We start from the raw sequence: 17,020 nt of genomic DNA on the forward strand, positions 1-17,020 counted from the left end.
GTGCTCGCAGGAGGCGGGCCGAGGTCTTCGGGCTGGCAGCAGTCACTCGGGCCGCTCCGCCGTTAATGATCCTTCCGCAGGTTCACCTACGGAAACCTTGTTACGACTTTTACTTCCTCTAGATAGTCAAGTTTGATAGTCTTCTCGGCGCTCCGCCAGGGCCATTGCCGGCGTGGCCGATCCGAGGACCTCAGTAAACCATCCAATCAGTAGTAGCGACGGGCGGTGTGTACAAAGGGCAGGGACTTAATCAACGCGAGCTTAATGACCAGTGTGAGAAGTTGGCCTGATGTATGATGTCACTAGTTCTAGTGTACACCTTATATCAGTCCAAACAACCCTTATGGTGATTGGTTGTAAAGTCAACCTTATAGACCAGCTATCCTAGTGGTAGCATGGACAAGAGCAGTCTTAGGCTAAACTCTGAATGGCATGTGAAGCCAGCTGTGATACCATATATAATCCCTTGAGTACCAAATGAAAGGAAACCACAACAGATATATATACATTAAAATAAAGTGTATTTATTCTAGTCAAACCCTCAGCACTCTTTATGAGATTCGAGGTAAGTACAACACAGTCTTATTCAAGCATACATTAAGTCACACAGGTAAGGAATACAGTTAGGCCCTAGGGGCCACGCAAACCATATACTAAAGAAGTGGTATAAGGACCACTGTCACGGAAATGGAATAGGCCTAGGGAATCGCTGGGGCTACACTACACTACCAACAGTTAGGAAGTGGGAGGCCCACGGGATTCAGGTGCAGAGTGGAAACACTCACGCGCAATGCGTATAATCGATAGAAATAGTACAGTTCTGAAATAAGCAGTTTTAGGACACTTCTGGAGTAGCTAGAAAGTCGAGACTCGGAAACTAAACCCTAGGATAGTCACTACCCTTGTGAGCACTGAAGTACCCAAGTTACCTAGCCCACGGGCTGCGGGTGCATAGGTGTGAACTTGCACCGGTTTCGTCGTGGACTTCTATGGATGCCTGAAGGAAAGTTGCTGACAGGCAGTCAGTGCAGAGTGTCCGGTGGATCCCAAGGCCGGGATCAAGAAGGAAGGGTACCTGCAAGCAGAAGGGAGAGTGTCAAGGTCACTAGCCAGTGACCACGTGGAACCAGGAAGGAACCAGGCGATGTCGTGAAGATTGCAGGTGAAGAGGTGAAGCTTGTTGCAGCAGCCACGGGTACCAGGAGACGTCGAGGGTGACCAGGACCAGGAGGCGAGCTGTCCCACGAAGGCTCTTGCAGTCGGCGGCGAAGTCGAACTAGGACTCACCAAGCCTTGGCAAGCGGAACCCACGAAGAATGGAGGACTTGCTTCTGGTGCAGACCAGGAAGGTCTGGGGTGCTTCTCTTTTGCAGAGGAGCGGGAGCCAGTCTGGAGGAGCCAAACCAGCAGTGAAGATTCAAAGGTGTGTCGTCGCAAAGGCCGCTAGCCAACGAGCAAGCAACCGGACAGATGCGGCAAGCAGGAAAATGCAGAAGGGCCCCACGCAGGACTCGTGGAGTGTGGGGGACTGATCTTCGGTGCAGATGGTGCTTGGGGTTGGGGCTTCTCAATCCCCGGTGCACAACTTCGAGGGTACCTCAGAAGCTGCGCTGGAAGATACTCGCCACTTTTCCCAGGTAGCCGGTCCCACGTCTCTCGTCGCCTCCACGGATCTCAGCTGGGCTGTGGATGTGGATCAGGGTCGGAGAAGTCTGGAAGTCAAGGCTCTGGTCGGGCTCTGCAGTCGGTCCCTCGTAGAACTTCAGCAAAGCAAAGGGTAAGTCTCTTGATGGTGCTTGTTAGCACAGGGTAGCCACTCCTTGGCCACAAGGGAGATTCTTCAGTCTTCTTCTTTCGTCGAATGTCGAAGGTCCAGAGTTTCTGTTCAAGTTGCAGGTTCAGGATAATCTAATCCCCTGGGGCCCAGCTACCACTCTTATACTAATCTGGGGGGCTGGGTTGCCTGCTAGGTCACGTCTTATGGGTGGGACCTGGGAGGGGGGTGGTTACACCCCCTTCCCTTTGTCCAGTTTCGCGCCAGGACTGGGGCTGGTGTGTCCCAGCACCGGTTTGAACTGGACTATGCATGGGACACCTTGTGTGCCCCAGGCAGTGTCTCGTTTCATTCACCCCTCCCTGCCCCAATACACTAAAGTCTGTCTGGGGATGTGCTAGCACCTCCCCAAGCAGGAAACCTATTGTCCAAGCCTCCCTTGCCGGGATCACTCCCAGCAGCAGGAGGTCAGACTCGTGTCTGTGGCAGCAGCATCCATTTTGTGATGCTGAGGCTTTGGTTAGAGTTAAACAGCAAAGTAGGATTTTAACATGTCTCTCCCTCTAGAAGGGAGGAATAATATCCTCATTACCAGAAATGGTATGGGGGTATTATTCCAAAGTGTTAGACACCCTACACGACATGTTTTGATAAAGCCAAACCATAGTTACCATAACCGTTTAAGATTATAAGGCACTTTAAGAGTATATGGTAGGCTATATCATAGAACAGCTATAAGGACATGGTTCCGAAAGCTGCAGACAGGCTCAGCTCATGCTAGAGCACCATCTCACATGTTACCAAGCACTCTGCCTCCAGGATTGTTAAGGCCTGCCATAGGAGTGGCTGATAGGTACACATGTGTCTATATGTAAGTTAGGTATAGGAATACTACACCTAAGCAAGGAGTGATTACACGACCTTGCCCCAGCTGAGTGATCAGCTAGTTGTGTCATAATGGAAGGCCAGACCAGGGGTGGCATAATACATGCTGCAGCCCCTGGGAGGCCTAGGGTACACCTATGCCCTGGGTACCTAGGGTACACTGTACAGGGTCCAATAAGGTGATCCTTACCAATTGTGTATGTACCTAGGGTACATGGAGTCCATTTTAAAGAGAGAGCAGACAGCCTGAGACCCTGAATGGCAGGATCTCAGGCCAACTAAGTCGAAAAACCAGCTAGACACTAGGCAAAAAGTTGGGGGTAACCATAGTCAGATATCCACCTTCCTACAACCCGCACTTACTGGGAATTCCTCATTCATGGGAAATAATTGCAATCCCCAATCCCTATCACGAATGGGGTTCAGCGGGTTACCCGCACCTGTCGGCGAAGGGTAGACACACGCTGATCCGTTCAGTGTAGCGCACGTGCAGCCCCGGACATCCAAGGGTATCACAGACCTGTTATTGCTTGATCTCGTGTGGCTGAACGCCACTTTTCCCGCTAAGAAGTTGGACGCCGACCGCTGGGGGTCACGTAACTAGTTAGCATGGAGGAGTCTCGTTCGTTATCGGAATTAACCAGACAAATCGCTCCACCAACTAAGATCGGCCATGCACCACCACCCACAGAATCGCGAAAGAGCTATCAATCTGTCAATCCTTTCCGTATCCGGGCCGGGTGAGGTTTTCCATGTTGAGTCAAATTAAGCCGCAGGCTCCACTCCTGGTGGTGCCCTTCCGTCAATTCCTTTAAGTTTCAGCTCTGCAACCATACTCCCCTCCTCCCCTGATAAATGCACGCATCTCGGGAGGTCAGTGCTCGTCAGCATGTATTAGCTCTAGAATTGCCACAGTTATCCAAGTAACAGATGGAGCGATCAAAGGAACCATAACTGATTTAATGAGCCATTCGCAGTTTCACTGTACCGGCCGTGTGTACTTACACGTGCATGGCTTAATCTTTGAGACAAGCATATGCTACTGGCAGGATCAACCAGGTAGCCGCACCTGCTGACGGTGTGGGGGCCGCGTGCACATCTCCCCGACCGGCAACCTTCACGCACCCCTCCCTCTTGGGAGCCTGCCAGGGGAAGGAGCCAACCCGCCTGGGCGGGAGGGCTCACTGGAGGGGTGTGGAGAGGTGCAGTCGCATGGGCACCGGCAGGCCCAGCCATCTCCCCCGGGAGGGAGAGGCAGTCCGAGGCGCAGCCTGAGTGAGACGCAGGGGTGCCGGAGCCTGGCGGCAGCAACACCCCTTGGAACAGTTGTTCCGAGCTGCTGTGGAAATGGGCTGGACAGAGAGGGGTAAAGGTGTAGCGTGGCACGCGGGGCCTTCGGACCTGCTGGGCAGCAGCATCCAAGGGCCTGGCACCACCCAACACCTCCCGCTCGGGTCAGACACCTGGGGGGCACGAGCTGCCCGGGCCGCTCGGCCTTCACTCTGCTGGGTAGGGTCTCCCGCCAGGCAGCAGGCCCTCGAGTCGGACGGTCCATGCGTGGTGGAAGCGCTTTGCTCTAAACAACAGCCGAGGCTGGCCATGCAGTCTATCCCTAAACGGACCGAGAGTGCCCAATCGATCGGAGTACAGCTGGGGCATCCCCTGCACCGGGGTATGCTGGCTTAGCGTCCCTGCCTGTTCAGGGGCAATCAGACTCGGAGAAAAAGGACCATCGGGAAGGGGCTGAGAGGCAGGTGCGTACCCGGGCCATGGGGGCCCCGGCCGGCGGGCCCAGGTGAGCCTTCCCCTGTCTCGGGATTGCCGGACCTCACGGAGGTCTGACCCAGCAAACTCGGAGAAAAAGAACCATCTGGAAGGGGGCTGAGAGGCAGGTGTGTGTGTACCCGACCCGGGGCCCGCGGGCACCTTGACAAGCAGGGGAGGCCTGCACAGGACCGACATACCCCTGTCCTGGGCCCTTGGCGGAGCAGCAGGCCGGAGGACGGGGCCCAGGGCCGGAGCCACTGACCCGGGGCCTCTGGACCCAGCCGGGGCTCCCAGGCCCGGAGGCGCAGGGGAAGCTTCCCCGGGCCCGCCGGACCCCGTCACGGGCACCCTGCCACGTGGCAGGACCCAGGACGGAGCCCAGGTTGGGGAGGCCGCCCTCCCCGGGGCCCTCAGGGGCCCGACCGAAGCTCCTGAACCCAGCCAAGCAAGGGGAGGCTCCCCGGCTACAACGGAACCTCATCCCGGGCCTTTGGCAGTGTTGCAGGCTGGGGGATGGGGCCCAGGGCCGGAGCCCCCGACCCGGGGCCCAGCAGGGCCCCTGGACTCAGCCGGGGCTCCCAGGCCCGGAGGCGCAGGGGAAGCCTCCCCGGGCCCGCCGGACCCCGTCCAGGGCACCCTGCCACACGGCAGGACCCACAACGGAGCCTGGGGTGGGGAGGTCACCCTCCCAGGGGCCCCTGGACCCAGCCCAACAGGGAGAGGCCTGCCGGGTCTCATCCGGGGCAGCCTGCCACACTGCAGGCCCCGGGACAGACCCAGGGCTGGGGCTGCATCCTGGCCTGTCCAGCTGCCGGCTGAGGACCGCTAGGCCAAGAGGGGTCCCAGAGTACCCTGTCCCTAGTAATCCGGAGGAAGGCTACCCCCCTTTCTGATAACCCGCGTGCTCCGATTGACGGAGAGGACCCTAGGGGCAAACGCGCCCAGCCTCCTGAAGCCCTGGCTGGGATTCGGGAGGCAAATGGACCCTCATCAGGACTTCCAGGCCGGCCCGGCCATCTGGTCGCCCCATTGGAAAGCACTGTGCGCGACCAGTTGGCCGGCACCTGAAAGGACTCCCGTCTGCCCGCCCAGAGCTGAGCCATAGAGGTAGGGCTCCCGCCTGCCAACCCATGCAGGGCTCAGGGACTCCGGCTGGGCCTCAGGCACGGGGAGGACCACCAGCGCTCTCTGGCCCGGGCGCCCAGGGGAGGACTGCCCGGGACTGTGGAGCCCGTCCCGGGCACTTTGCCACGCCCTGCAGGAGGGAGACCCGGACGCCTGGGAGGATGTTGCCCGGGCATAGCCCATCTGGTCCCCGGCAAAGAACTGCCAGCCCCGAAGGGGTGTTCCGGCATACCCTGCCCCTACTATTCCGGAGGAAGGCTACCCCCCTTTCTTGTAACCTGCGCACACCGCAAGGCTCAGGGGACCCTAGACGCGAATGTGCCCGGCCTCCTGGAGCCCTGGCTGGGATCCGGGAGGCAAATAAGCCCTCATCGGGACTTCCAGGCCGGCCCGGCCCGGCCATCTGGTCGCCCCATTGCAAATCACTGCGCGCGACCAGATGGCAGAGGTGCGACCAGATGGCCGGGACCGAAAGGACTCCCCCCGAGCCTTTGCGCTAGGGTTCCCACCTGCCCACGCAGGGCTCAGGGGCTCCGCTTTACGGGTGCTCGGGGACCCCCGGCTGGGACTCAAGCCCGGGGAAGGACCACCGGAGCTCTCGGGCCCAGACGCCCGGGGGATAACTGCCCAGGAACCATGAAGCCCTTCCCGGGTACTTTGCCACGCCGCGGGCCGGAGGAGGGAGTCCCGGGTGCCTAGGGAGGTGTTGCCCGGGCATAGCCCATCTGGTCCCCGCCTGAGAACGGCCAACCCCAGGAGGGGTGTCCCGGCATACCCTGCCCCTAGTAATTCGCAGGAAGGCTACCCCCCTTTCTTGTAAGCTGCGTGCACCGCGAGGCTCAGGGGACCCTAGGCACGAACGTGCCAGACCTGGAGCCCTGGCTGGGATCCGGGAGGCAAATGAGCCCTCATCAGGACTTCTAGGCCGGCCCGGCCATCTGGTCGCCCCATTGGAAAGCATTGCGCGCGACCAGATGGCCGAGGGGAGAGGTGGGACCAGATGGCTGGGACCGAATTGACACCTATCTGCCCGCCCTGAGCCTTCGCGGTAGGGCTCCCGCCTGCCCTTGCAGGACTCGGGGGCTGCAGGGCACGGGGGCTGCAGGGCTCGGGGGGCTGCAGGGCTCAGAGACCCCACGCTGGGCCTCAGGCTTTGGAGGCACGCAGGAGCTCCCGGGGCCCCGACGCCCGGGGGACCCATGGAGCCCGTCCCGCGCACTTTGCCTCACCGCGGGCTGGAGGCGGGAGCACCGGACGCCGGGGAGGTGTCATCCGGGCTTAGCCCATCTGGTCCCCGCCTGAGAACCGCCATCCCCAGGAGGGGCGTCCCAGCATACCCTGCCCCTAGTAATCTGGAGGAAGGCTACCCCCTTTCTGGTAAACCGTGCGCACCAAGTTACGGAGGGGACCCTAGGCCCGGATGCACCTGACCTCCTGGAGCCCTGGCTGGGATCCGGGAGGCAAATGAGCCCTCATCGGAACTTCCAGGCCGGCCCAGCCATCTGGTCGCCCCATTGCAAATCACTGCGCGCGACCAGATGGCAGAGGTGCGACCAGACGGCCGGGACCGAAAGGACTCCCCCCGAGCCTTTGCGCTAGGGTTCCCACCTGCCCACGCAGGGCTCAGGGGCTCCGCTTCCCGGGGGCTCGGGGACCCCGGCTGGGACTCAAGCCCGGGGAAGGACCACCGGAGCTCTTGGGCCCGGACGCCCGGGGGATGACTGCCCAGGAACCATGAAGCCCTTCCCGGGTACTTTGCCACGCCGCGGGCCGGAGGAGGGAGTCCCGGATGCCTAGGGAGGTGTTGCCCGGGCATAGCCCATCTGGTCCCCGCCTGAGAACGGCCAACCCCAGGAGGGGTGTCCCGGCATACCCTGCCCCTAGTAATTTGCAGGAAGGCTACCCCCCTTTCTTGTAAGCTGCGCGCACCGCGAGGCTCAGGGGACCCTAGGCGCGAACGTGCCAGACCTGGAGCCCTGGCTGGGATCCGGGAGGCAAATGAGCCCTCATCAGGACTTCTAGGCCGGCCCGGCCATCTGGTCGCCCCATTGGAAAGCATTGCGCGCGACCAGATGGCCGAGGGGAGAGGTGGGACCGGATGGCTGGGACAGAAATGACGCCAATCTGCCCACCCTGAGCCTTCGCGGTAGGGCTCCCGCCTGCCCTTGCAGGGCTCAGGGGCTGCAGGGCACGGGGGCTGCAGGGCTCGGGGGCGGCTCGGAGACCCCACGCTGGGCCTCAGGCATGGGAGGCCCACAGGAGCTCCCGGGGCCAGGCTGCTAGGGGGGGAACCATGGATCCGATCCCGGGCACTTTGCCTCGCCGGGGGCTGGAGGAGGGAGAACCGGACGCCGGGGAGGTGTCATCCGGGCTTAGCCCATCTCGTCCCCACCTGAGAACCGCCATCCCCAGGAGAGGCGTCCTGGCATACCCTGCCCCTAGTAATCTGGAGGAAGGCTACCCCCCTATCTTGTAACCCGCGTGCACCGCGAGGCTCAGGGGACCCTAGGCGCGAACGTGTCCGACCTCCTGGAGCCCTGGCTGGGATCCGGGAGGCAAATGAGCCCCCATCGGGACTTCGAGGGCAGCCCGGCCATCTGGTCGCCCCATTGGAAAGCATTGCGTGCGGCCAGATGGCCGAGGGAAAGGTGCGACCAAATGGCTGGGACCGAAAGACTCCCAGCTGCCCGCACCGAGCCATAGCGGTAGGGCTCCCGCCTGCCCTTGCAGGGCTCCGGGGCTCTGCACCAGGGACCCTTGTCCCGGGCAGATGGACACTTGGCAGGCCGCAGGACGTGGGCTCCCAGGCCCTGACCGAAACTCAGGAGGCCGGGGCCGGGTCCCTGCTTCTCAACACAGCCAGGCCGGGGACATTGGGGAACCTGCCCAAGCACGAGGGACCCAGTGCCGGGCACACGGTCCCTCAGGTTATGCGGTCGTTTTCTACAATTTTTCAAAATTGTGCGTAGTTGCACTAGGCAAAGTCCGCCCAGCCCTACTCAGGACGTGCGCTCGTTTTCCACAATTTTTTTTCAAAATTCTGCGTGGTGGCACTGCGCAAATTCCACCCAGCCCTACATATCACTCTACGGTTTCACAATCTCTAGTGGCATCTGTTCGAGTAAGAATCATTCAGGTTTGTATAGATCGCTTACGAAAGCCTTTCGCCTAAATACCCTACCCAGAGGTGAAGAGATCAGGGAGAGCCTGTTCTTATAGAAGCAAATTAAGTTTATAACTGGAAGTCATAATCACTATAAAGCAAAATGCCACAGAGCAGGCTTGGTCATGAGCTGCCTCTAAATACTGCATTTACTTGCCCTGACTTAAGAAAGCACCTATTCTAAACAACTTTAAATCGGAGCTCAAGAGTTTCCGACCCAAGATAGCTAGTCAAGTGAAAGGGAGATCTTGTTAAAGTTTATACCAAACCTTGGATACAGCACCTTGGATATAGCAGTCTGTGTTTTATCCAAGTGCTCCTCCAAATTTGGGTTACACATCAAAACCCTCCACATTTACTTACTCTCACTGCCCCACATGAGTTTTTAATGGTCAAACTCCTGCTTGCATGAGCACCAAATGTTATTTTCCTTATAGTGCGATAATGCCAGGAACATATGTTTGTACAGCAGATTACCATGCCTTTCCTCTCTTTCGCTCTGTGCGGTAATCAATGACGGTTGGCTGTAATGCAAATTGTTATTAGTAAAGGTCGTTCTCTCTATGGTGTTCCAAGCATGGTTGGACCTGGCACAGACGTGGACACAGAAAAAAATTGCCCCTGACTGGGGGTGTTGCTCGTTACCTTTCTATTTTTCACTCCTGCTTTTGTTTTGGTATGTTTAGCATTTAATAAGGTTGCTTGCAGGTGTCAAGATCGTGGCGATTAAAGCTCTAAAGCAAACCGTCAGGCCCCGGTATGAGGTAAACGGTATGGGGATACCCTCCATGAGGACCGGTTAGATGGCAGTATGGCTCAGGGAGGTAAGTACTCCATTCCGACATATTCAGTGAGTTGCAGATTTCAAATAGGATATCAAGTCTTAGCTTCCCAAGGTTAGCAAATGGAATAACAATAAATTGGGTAATAGGATCACCAGTAAATCGTCAGTGCTTACGAATGGCAAACGTGTAGTTTGAAGTGCTAAATACAAATACATTTTACTCCAGCAAGCCAGACCGATGCAGTAGTGAATCACTCTGCTTTCCAAAATGGACAGAAGCATTAAGTTCACCAGTTTGCACCAATCGCAGAGAACCGAATCCAAGGCCTCCAGATATGGAGGTAAAACACGAGGCGGAAATGATTCAGCTTACCTATGAGGGTCCATTACTTTGGTTTTAGCCCGTAGTCAGCTCTTTACCACTCCCTTGCTATTCTTTTTACCACTCTACTAGAACAAAAGCTTCTGATGTCTTACTAATGACAAAAACACACACATTTTAATACGCTGCAATTGTGATGGTAACCGCTATCGGGTTAGCCAATGGCAGATGCTTTCAAAATGTGCAGCACTGGCAAAGCCAATAGCGGTGGATAGCAATCTTAAAACTATAGAAGACATTGTGTTCTATTCTCTCAAGATGGCCATCACATTGTGTGACGCAAAGTGATAATGGACATTATGCAACGGCCACCCTGAAAGTATTGTAAAAGTACTTTCAAGATGACCATTATATTGCATGATGCAAGGTGAAGATGCAAAGTCAGCCACCATGTAAGAGTGAAAACTTTTTTTTATACTTCTGACAGAAATTTTAAAACTATCAGGCTATAGTAAAGCCAATTACGACGGTCACCACGACATGGAAGAAAGGGCAGCAGGGGTGGAAGTGAAAATGTGGGAAAGGGGACAGGACAAAGCACAGGAGAGTACTACAGGAAAACAACAAGTGCATCACCAAAACAGCCATCGGACACCTTTTGCGCTGCGGAGTATTAATCGGATTGGTAGACAGGCTACGTTAGGTTCAGGATTGTGGGAAGCACCAAGACCATCATCCAATGCCTGGCATGCAGTGGAGGACTGGGATGGTCAGGTGATGGGGAAAGATGGGATGGGAGAGGTTTGCGAAAAATCCTGTCAGCAAACGATGGAGCGGACACACAACCCACCTGCTGCCGGTAGTTGAGGTGCAGTAGTTAGTATCAGTTCTTTTTCTTAAACAGAAAGACCATATGGTTTGTATTGCTGTTAGCTACGTGTGCCAGTTCATCAGTTAAACAACCTTGCCGTTTCTGTAATCTTACATAAATACCCAAATTCATATGGTTTATAGATGTTCGCCAGGGACATTGAAATGAGCCTCAACACACAGAAGCTATAAGGATTCATTTAGAGTTCAACTCAAACACAAAACACGTAATCTTCTAATGAAACGGGAAGATAATGATGTACAAAATCAAGAACAGCAAAAATATATGGCCATCTACATATGAAATTTAAAAACATGGAAAATTCCCCAATGTGCTGTTATTTCCACAATGGAAGTTTAGCATGAGAGATGGGAACACAGGTTATTCAAGAGAATGGGGCAACTATGGAAAATGTGGTAAACACCAACAAAGCGTCACCTTTGTGGGTGTTCAGAAACCTTACCAATGATTTCTATGCCAACCTCGCACACTTAAATTTAGCACACAAAAAGCTGGAGTAAACACAGAATATGCATGTCTAAACACTTAAACACTGCCATATTGTATGTGGTTTAAGAAGGGATCAAGTCACCCTGAAAAAAACCAAGTGGCAAAGACAAGAGACAGAACTCGAATGTGCATACCTCAGTAACTACAACCATACAACAACCAGCACTTTTTCTGCTCATGAAAAATCTGCAGGGTTGAGTTAGGGGTGTGCATGGAAATTATTATTTTCTTAGAGTTCCATGCCTACTACAATGTGCATTGGGGATTGGCCTTTGCATGTCTAATAAATTGGGGCTTCAATAAGTCTATGGTGGTCCATAGGACTGCCGTAGACGTGGTGGCGGAAGGACCACTGCCACACTGCGGCACCATGTGCCGCATTACGAGTGTGGGGGTTGGACTGTCACTGAACTGATGTGATGCGACTGCCGCCGATATGCTGGTAGTGCTGCAGCAGCACCACCGAGCAGATTTTGAGTTGCCTCACCACCCTTTTCATGGCGAGGAGACCGCCAAGAAAAGGGTGGCGGTGAGGCAACAAAGGGGGCACTGACACTGCTCCTTGTGCCTCTGGGCCTGGGGATGCATTCGGGGGGAGGGGGGGGGCAGCACATGTTGTGCCCCCTGTAGATTTGTACCCCAGTTCCTGCATGGTACAGCATTCACCAGATGGTGCATGCCGCACTGTGCAGGAACGTGCTGCGGCGGGGTCACAGCAATGCCCGTCTAAGGTTCTCCTATGAGCCTTACACAGGCCCCGCCGCAGCACCGCCTGCCAAGGATTACTATTGTAATCCAGCAGGCGGTCTCACTCTGGGCTTGGTGGTACTCAGGTGGAGCGTTGGCGTGGCGGCCCGCAGGAGGACCACGAAGCTCAGAATAAGGCCATTGGTCTGCTAGTTATTAAACGAAATTCAGAAACAAAGGAGATGGGTGACTGAGAGGTGGCTGTAATTTCATCGAGGAACTACAATGTAACAAAATCCTAATGGCATAAATCCTTTGCATGCATAGCTGCCAATTTAGATCAGGAAAACACATTTGTCTGTATATGTATTTGATGGTGTAAAACAATGTGTTAGAATTATTAACCTCGAATCCATGATTCAAGCAAGAGAAACGACAATCAAGATCACTGAAATCTGAAACAATACAATTCTGAAGTATTGTTCTGTTAAATTCCAAAGTGTGCTCGATTACGTGAAAAGCAAATAACTCAACATATGAAATAAAACAGTAAAAAAAAAGAAGACATTGCACAATTCAGTGCTTGAGTCGTAGGTGCATTGTAGTTTTTTTTATTAGGTTTTGGGTAGACCTTACAGCCGTTTTCTTTTAACGAAAATGCGAATATTACATCCAATAGTTGAATTTTGGTACACTACAGGCATGAAGCTTTTTTGGAGACGTTAACTAGAATCTCAGAACTTCTTTCACACATTTCACATATGCATCATCAGGTATGGGTTTCCTCTTGCTTCCCGGTTGTAAGAATTTTTCAATCGTTGGGATTTTACTAATTCTTTTCTTGTAAGCCTAAAAACGGTAAAGAAACACTTGTTGGAAATCAAGGCCAAGGAAACAATCGCTGATGGACTAAAAGCAACATTTTTACTAATTATAACATTTGTTCTCTCAGAGACTGGATTAACATAGCTTGAATTAATACGGAAACAATGTCAAAATAGGTTAATGCTAATTCATTTAAAATTGTTGTTCTAAACTTTGTTTTGAGAAACATGTTTTATGTCCTTGCACCTCTTTTCTCAGCAATCACATTTGATAATCTAAGAGTCTACAGGTGCATATCATGCCGCTTTATACAAAACAAAATATATGAAAATGTGCACTTACTGACCACAGTGGCCATTTTACTATTTATTCAGTAGACAGTTATTCAAATGGACCTTTACTGTGAGCCAGGGTGGCGTTATTCACGAGTCGTGGGCTTTTAATAATTTATGGTCTAGTTTTAGGTGTGATCACTGCTTTTGTTGCTCTTCCTCCTCCACATGATCCGTGATACCCCCTTGTACAGTTTGCCATGAAGGAAGGATGGGAAGGGTCTAGAAAGGTTTGGAAGTGGAACCAGAGAGCAGGTGTAGCACAGGAAAAAGCAGGTCCTACCCGGTCATGAATGTAAGTTAGCCACGTGTTCCAGTGGCTCGCAGCAAGTAGGACTTGCAGTCAGCCTTCATTCACGGGCAGTGGTTGCATTATAATTGAGCGCCTGAGGAGGGTCCTAACCCAGTGCATGCCAGAGGGGAGGGGGGGGGGTGGGGGAGCCGGAGGGGTGAGGCTTAATAATATTGATGGACTCGTCGTCACTCGTAGCCAACGCACCTGTGCCCAAGTGCGCATGTCGAGTTGGACGGCTGCCTTTTTCCAGCCAGCCCGACATACGCACTAGAGGCCTCTAACACCTGCGCATTAGAGAGCCAAGGGTGACTAAGCCGCAACCCCAGGTCTCGGTAATGAGCGGTGTTAGTTGCTTGCCATAGCCAATCCAGGCTTTGCAGTAGGAGCAGTGTCTGGATTGGCTAGGTGCAGTGGTTCTAGGGGCTTCTGGTTCGGTGTGTGGCAGCGCGGGGGTAGGAGGAGCCAAGACTGTCTCTTCGAATCTAGTACAGGCTGCTGGTTTCACTTTCCTAAGTTCTGAGGCTGCTGCACCTGTACAATGGTATTGCTTACGACATGACATCCCAACTACATACAGAACCTTTGCAGGGTAATAGAGCGGATTCACAATCGTAATGGATCTTCTAAGATTAAGAAATTTAAGAGAACCGTTTTCGCCTCTTTATCATAGCACATACTACTGCTCTGATGTCTCTGCCAAACCGGTACGTCTTCTTTTCCCTCTCGCTCTTTCCCTCTCCTTTTTCGGGTCGTTCTCTCTAGCCCTCTGGCTAGCTTCTCTTTTGCTTTGAAACGTATTAATGAAGCACACTGAAAGGATGTTAATTTTAATGTACCCAAGATCACATGTTTTGGCATACTGAACATGAAATTCAGCTGCAGCTTTTGTGGTTAAAGACAGTAGTTTTGTCACTCGCTCCCACGTGTTGGAAACCCTTTCAATTTAACCAACACTTTCGTCCTATTGAGATTTATAAAATGTGCATGTTTCATCTGGGTAACAGTATCGCCCGGTATTTATGGCAAGGCATAGGCCATAAAAATTGCAGTACCAAGTGTCCTGTAAAAAACTCAACTTAGTATAGGGATTAAGTGAACCTCACTTCCAGAACGGATTTTTTTTGTTTATGATACATATATGTCTATATTATTAAGCTTTAGACGTTAATTTTGTTTTAGCACTCTGAAGTTATTTTTAGTCATATATAGCACTATACAAATTACATATATATTATATAGAAAATAAAACTTTAAGTGTTAAACAGAGGCCATAGAATGTAGGTCTTTTGAAAAACTAAAGGATTTTTGGATTGCCAAACTGCTCATGCTTAGGAACTTTTTCCATTTAAAGTAGGCGCAGTGATTGGAGGTCCCATGGTGTGGAGGTGCAGATCCTTGGTTGTGTCCAGTTGGTGCCTGGTGGTGTCAGTGTTCTGGGCCTTTTAAGTCTAGTTTTTGATTTTGAGTTGTTGTTTCCGGGCTCTCACAGCCTGCTAACATAATCTGCCTTTGATGAGCCTTTATAGGCCCATTTAATAATCAAGGTTACTTGGCTGCACGAGGTACTGGCGCTTTTGATTAACACACGCACATGCTGAAAGAAACCGGAGGCCTCTCCTCCAGGCATGCCACCATAAAGCAATAATAAAAGTCCCAGGCAATTGACCAGGACCAGGAAAAATCTCTTTTCGAAAACTAAAACTTGGGCTTTACCTTCAGTCACAACACGTACATGCTATTCCTTATTTCTCTATCTGTTCTAGTTACACTGCTTCCCAACTGTTGCGATGTAGGTTTCAGATACTTGTCAATCTAGCATCACCATCACCAACCCAAACACTCATCCTGCCTCAATGAATTGGTGACTCCTTCTCTAAAATAGTATGAAAATGCTAGAAGGGAATCCACATACTTGAAAGGCTTTTTAGCAGGTTTATGTGAAAAGCATGTTTTAAAATCCCTTATTCTACCCCATTTGTTGTCAAAATGGTCTCAACTGCTCCGTGGCATTTGGGGCAAGTATCAGCCCTACCACTTTCAAAGATCACTGGCCACCACTGATAGCAAACCCTCCAATGATCTAGTACTTTCTGTTCCCAAGTTCATCAGTGTATTGTAACCCACAGATCAGGATGATCGTCCATGGAGTTTGTTTGACTGGAACACGTTTCTCTTTCTAGTCAGGTCAGGGGGCAAACATTTCACCCTAAGCAACTCCCCAAGTCAACTAATAATGGAAATACGTGTCCAGGTTTTTAAAACTCCCCATCAGATGGCAGCTCTACCATACTCACCTTTTTAATTCTAATTTATGTGTCTGATTACTGCTACCAATAAAAAGACGAAGGAAAACACACGTCCAATGATTACCATAAACCGCTTTCTACCCCATTTCCAATTGGATAGAGACCAAAGACCCATTACATTGGTTTATTTAATGTCATTACCTGGAGCACGGGGAACGCAGAAAGCACACCTTCACATCTTTCTTCGGTCATTAAAATTGCTTCAAACAGGTGTACATCCGCCCAACTTAATTTGTTTCCAACAAGAAAATCTTGGCCGTGATCTTTTAAAACCTAAACAATATTAAGAACATTGAGCATAAGAGGTATGATGGATACAGACAACAAAGAATGCAGTACACTGATATTTTTAAGACTAGGGCAAATAAGGATGTTGTAGAATAACATTAATGCAACCACTGAGATGAAATTACTCATTAATCGCAGTCCAGCCACCAGTTGTGATAAACACCACTGTTGTGATGGCACCTTGCACATCAGGAAACCCAATGCGGTGTTATTCAGATGCACATTTTAAAAACATTCATGTTCTTGGTAATTTTTAAGGATACCCCCTTCAGTAGCTTGTAACTTGGCATAGATTACGCTCTTCATGCCACTGGAGTCAATCTATCCTGGCTGATGGGGGGTGAAACCCTGAAACCGGTCCTAGGGTGCTTGTTTCGAGTCCGGAGTGGACCTGGCCTGGCAATTCGGGATGGACTGTTCCCATTGGGCGCAGGGTCAAGACTGATTTGCAAATGTCTGGGTTCAAACTGAAATGGCATGGGGACCAAAAAAAAAAAAACAATGGATTTAGGCTCAGATCGCTGTACTGGGATGAATGTATGACATTGCTCTGCATTCTGTCAATCAATTTTTCTTTTTGCATAGATTATGCTGGTCATGTGAACACCACCTGATGACAGAAACTGAAATGTCAGAGTAAAGACTACCTTTGTAGTTTAAACCTGTGGCTATGCTCAAGCTGTGTGCCTGCACAGTTGAGACGTCTATATATGCGATATAACCACCCTCTGTGATGCACAGGCCTGAAATTGTATAGCTTTAGAAAACATGCTGAAAAATATTTTTGAGAAAATAATGAAACAGATGGCACTTTTTAAGCAAGAAAGTGTGGATGCAGAAGATATGGGCTCAAATACTGTTGACTAGGTATTAATTGAATCAATACTAAAAGAAGCAATATCCAAGATAATAAAGATGATAAAGTTTATTGTTAAGAAATGTTAACAACATTCACAATTGTTCATTTTTATGTAAACATGCACCTAAATAAAGGAATATGTATAATCTAAAACGGGGATACCTAAACAGAAAATATATTAAGATGATACCAAGTTAAATAAGGGGGGGGGGGGGCGGGGAATCCAT

The 17,020-nt window shown here is 51.7% G+C and overlaps 1 protein-coding gene across 2 annotated transcripts in view; it reads right to left on the reverse strand.

Moving 5' to 3' along the window:
* Nucleotides 1–12,483: 12,483 nt before the first annotated feature.
* Nucleotides 12,484–17,020, reverse strand: part of LOC146817250 (glutathione S-transferase 3-like) — a 139,179-nt gene continuing 134,642 nt past the window's right edge. For both annotated transcript variants that reach the window (XM_085610839.1, XM_085610838.1), the window contains exons 6-7: nt 15,788–15,919; nt 12,484–12,737 (exon numbers count right to left, since the gene is read on the reverse strand). In XM_085610839.1, coding sequence (XP_085466965.1) covers nt 12,615–12,737; nt 15,788–15,919 — 255 coding nt within the window. In that variant the 3' untranslated portion in view covers nt 12,484–12,614. The remainder of the gene's footprint in view (nt 12,738–15,787; nt 15,920–17,020) is intronic.

This window comes from Triturus cristatus, chromosome 6 (genome assembly GCF_964204655.1).
Source record: "Triturus cristatus chromosome 6, aTriCri1.1, whole genome shotgun sequence".
NCBI classification, from domain to species: domain Eukaryota; kingdom Metazoa; phylum Chordata; class Amphibia; order Caudata; family Salamandridae; genus Triturus; species Triturus cristatus.